The sequence below is a fragment of the Priapulus caudatus genome, unplaced genomic scaffold (genome assembly GCF_000485595.1).
Source record: "Priapulus caudatus unplaced genomic scaffold, Priapulus_caudatus-5.0.1 Scaffold495, whole genome shotgun sequence".
Taxonomy (NCBI): domain Eukaryota; kingdom Metazoa; phylum Priapulida; class Priapulimorpha; order Priapulimorphida; family Priapulidae; genus Priapulus; species Priapulus caudatus.
The window spans coordinates 163,657-167,876 of record NW_014577556.1 but is presented as its reverse complement, the minus strand read 5'-3'; the positions used below and the strand labels follow the sequence as shown (position 1 = coordinate 167,876).

At 39.0% G+C, this 4,220-nt stretch overlaps 1 protein-coding gene across 1 annotated transcript in view; it reads left to right on the top strand.

The window, feature by feature from the left end:
• LOC106811011 (isobutyryl-CoA dehydrogenase, mitochondrial-like) overlaps positions 1-4,220 on the top strand; it is a gene marked incomplete in the record, with an annotated part of 19,504 nt that overhangs the window by 3,816 nt on the left and 11,468 nt on the right. The window contains 4 exon segments of the mRNA XM_014814520.1: positions 437-606; positions 929-1,038; positions 1,385-1,461; positions 1,630-1,767. Of these exon segments, the coding sequence (XP_014670006.1) occupies positions 437-606; positions 929-1,038; positions 1,385-1,461; positions 1,630-1,767 (495 nt within the window).

Here is a 4,220-nt window from a genome sequence, read left to right as displayed (position 1 = left end):
TTTCTATTTTAGAGAAAATTTAAGGCGATTTATCACATGCCCTAAAAAAATTGCCTTGCCCTTCTCGTCGCTTAATTCGAGCCCTGATGTTTGGGCACTGAGTGATAACTGAAATCATAGATTAATATGGAATTGCACATGACACCAGCTCTCGTCTACATTATGGCTCGCTATTTGCCATAACTTCATTGTAGTCGCATATTAACGTATTCCTATTATATGCACTTTTGCCTTTTACTTGCGCCTTCCAAGGTGCTGACAACTCAAATAGCTTCCGACTACTTCGCCATGTCTCTCGTGTACAACTACTATCATGTGTTTTTTGGATGGTGTCGTAAGAATAAGTTTCTAATATAAGATGTCACTAATGTATCAACTAACTACATAATACTGAAAATAAATGAGTTAAATAATGAGTAAAGCCATTTCATTTCAGGAAACATTTCCAGTAGATGTTCTAAGACATGCAGCAGAGCTTGGCTTTGCAGCAATTTACTGTAGTGAGGATTATGGAGGCATGGGAATGAACAGACTTGCAGCTTCTATCATATTTGAAGCTTTAGCAACTGGATGTGTCAGCACTACTGCTTATCTCTCTATACACAAGTATGTCACAATATTTCAATATGTCTTTTAAAAGAAGATTGCATCCGATGTCTGAGTTAATTATTAAAGATGATATTTTTATTAATAATAAAAAAGTCATTAATGTTCTAAAGGAGTCAATTAGCCAATTGCATTAGCAAAAAGCTTCATTTACTATGATATTATGGAGTTTTGCACTTGACACATTTTCTCGCCAACTGCAGATGTTGAGGTTCTCATATTGGTAGAGATGAAAATGAAATATAGACTTCACACAACGTCAAAGCCTGATGCCTGTTATATAACATGTACGGAAGATTTCTGTTGGTTTTGCATACTGCAGTATGTGTGCATGGATGGTGGATACATTTGGGACTGAGCAGCTGCGAGAACACTGGATGCCTAATTTGTGTTCGATGAAGAAGCTTGCTTCTTACTGCCTCACTGAACCTGGTATGAGTGCATCGATGAATAGCTCCAGTAGAATTCAGGTCTTGCTTGAGATGGGGAAAACTAAATGTCATCAGTTTAATCTAAGTCGTTTTTGTAATTGTATAATATATCATTGTATTTCATGTCCCTTGTTTTACTTTCAGAGCTGTAAAAGTATGGTCTTTGCATATATTATGGGGTGGAGAAAGCCTGTTTTAAAATATGGTGGGTTCTGATTGAAGTACACACATAAAAGCTGTTCACGTAATACCTTTTATTTGCAGACTTGATACAATGGAATCATGTTGATTAGCTCATTATTTGCAGATAATCACAATGAGTGAGATTTGTTTGCTATTCATTAAAGGGAGTGGGAGTGATTCTGCTAGCTTGATAACCACAGCAAAGCGTGATGGGGACTTCTATATCCTGAATGGCTCGAAGGTAAACAATCTACAAAATTATTTCAAAACTACAATTCTCCACAGGCATTTGAGCACACTTCTTTTCAATTTCCACGTTCGTTAGATAATAATCAGCATGTAGAACCAGTAGTAATAATCTATGTGGATCATGAAATATAGTTGACTTAATCCTTATTGACCTGAACAGGTGTTTATTAGTGGAGCCGGAGAGACAGACCTTTACCTGGTCATGGTTAGAACAGGAGATAAAACACCAAAGGGTATATCCTGTGTCATGGTAGAGGCTGGAAGTGAAGGCCTTAGTTTTGGCCAAAAAGAAAGAAAGGTGATTTTCTTTTAGATCATGGATAGATTGATGGTATCAAGAGTACATAATAGAAAAGAGTATGACACCCGTTTAACAGCGTTTTGCATAGTTTTTAACTTGTAAATATTCTATCAATATGTGAATAAATATATTCAAACTTTACCTTGTTTTCTTAATATTATATTTATATTGATGTAAATGACATTGGTTTTATTGGGACCCATGTTCTCTATCCTTGAACCGATATGTGTAAGAAAGCGTCTCGTTCCTTCGGTATGTTATGGCATGGTAACCTTAGCTTTGCCTCTAAAATTCGGTCCTTGGCTTTTAAAACTAGTATGGTTCTCTCTATAAGTATAATATTAATAATTACAAATTAATATATAAATATGTTTCTCCATGCTGGTGCCCCTATACAGTTCAGAACTTTTAAATTGGATGCCATTCAGCATAAAGCTGCGAGATGGGTTTCCAAAAACTATCATGATAGTGCTGATGTTGTGTTGGCTCAACTTGATTGGCCTCCTTTTCGTGTCCAATTTCTCCATGCTATACTTATAACATTCATCAAATTTATCATGGTCAGCTGAAGGTTGGCATTCCCTCTTGCTTGATGAAGCTTGTTCATTGCACACGATCATCTGAGTATGACCATTGCTTTCACCATGTGCCATCTTCTAAGGATCCCTTTAAAGTGGCTAGTTCTCGCAACAAAATGCATAAATACATCTACTGTGAGCATACTTGCAGTATGAAAACATCACGAAATTATTTCAATGAGCCAGAAATGTGCTCGGAAGAAGAGCATTTTGAAAACATTCTTGGAGATGGTTTTGGCTTTTGTATCGTGACATACATATCGATATATGTATCATATCATGACCCTAGTGTATTGTTACTAGGGACAGTGATTTTCCGCGATCGCAGCAAACGGTCGGAAAAAACGTAAACGGCTATTGGAAACGGAATAGATGTTTTCAAACGGAAAAACGCAGAAAACGTAATTTGAAAATATTACAACATGGAAATTTTAATAAAATCACACAAAAACTGTCAACAATAGCATTGGTAATGATATGGTTTACATTCAGATTCATTTTCATTTTTCAGTACTGATAATTTTATTATGAACACATTACCACAGGTTCTTTCAAAGGTTGTACCAAATACCTTTTTTTCATGCAAATAATTATATGTAAACGGAATTTTGCATTTTTAGCTTATCTGATGTAGTCAGATGCAGCTTGTAGAATCACATGATCGTGCGTGCCGTCAGTCCGTCCGGCCATGCGAGCGTCCGTTCGTCCGTCCCTCCGTCCGTCAACAGTTGGGCACAAATCTAAACGCTCGACATACGGTTACGAATATTTTGGGAACGTGGGGGGTAAATAAAAACCGAAAACAAGTTGGGCTGTCGAAGCTGGGGGTCAAAGGTCAAAAGCGCTCAAGAGGTGGTAACACAGAAGGGGGAACTATTCCATCCCTTAACTTTAAGCCGTATAGGGATGAAATGCAGAAATTACGGCACAACATCTAAAACGCGCTCGTAACTTTAGGCTCGCTGATAGTCGGTGTATAGCCATCATGGTAGGAAAAAGCCATACACTGTGCCGAAATTGAGAGGATCAACAGGTGCAATGGGCGCACAGGCAGATTTTAGACATTTTCTGAGACATTGGGATCTGACGGGCGATTGACAAAAACTTTTTTTGATTTCCCCCCCCCCCCCCCCCCCCCCCCCCCCCCCCCCCCCCCCCCCCCCCCCCCCCCCTGCGGTGACCTAGCATTTTTAGTGGCATTAATTGAAAGACGACCATGAAATCTACTTCTGCTGACATAGCCGAAGTACTAAGTGTCAGTATAACCCTTTTGCCCCTCAAGAGCGAAGGGTTAAACATGGATTTGTTGACTGTCTCGTTAGCAAAGAATTTGACCTGCGGGTTGTGCTAGTAAGAATTATGTCACAGGTGAAATTTCCACAAAGCTAAATTTTAGTTTAAGAAGGTTTTATGCTGCTTAAATGCTTATAATTTCTATGGCTTCTGTTATGCAGTATGTTACAAACTTACATGTACCGTATGCCACTTCCAGCTGGCTTACTGCCCAGTGCATGTGTTGGTGGTACTGTGTAGATTTTGCCTGCATTAATGGTTACAGGTGGCAGCTCTCTATTGCAGCCTGTAGGCTTGTGTAGGTAATGGATTGAGTGCCTTCCTATTCTGTCTTGCAAATATTGTTGTACTACTGTACGATGGAGCATTCCATCTTTAATCTGAAGACACCTTAAACTGTAGCGCCATCTGCGTGGCAACTTTTTATAACGATCCTTAACGAACATTCTTGCAGAAGGTTCCCTGGGGATTTTTAAAAACCCCCAAAAATCCCTGTGCATTCCACTGTTTCGGCGTGTATGTGAACACATTTGGCGACTAACAGGCTTTACTAGAATCCACCACTCCACCACAGAGTCA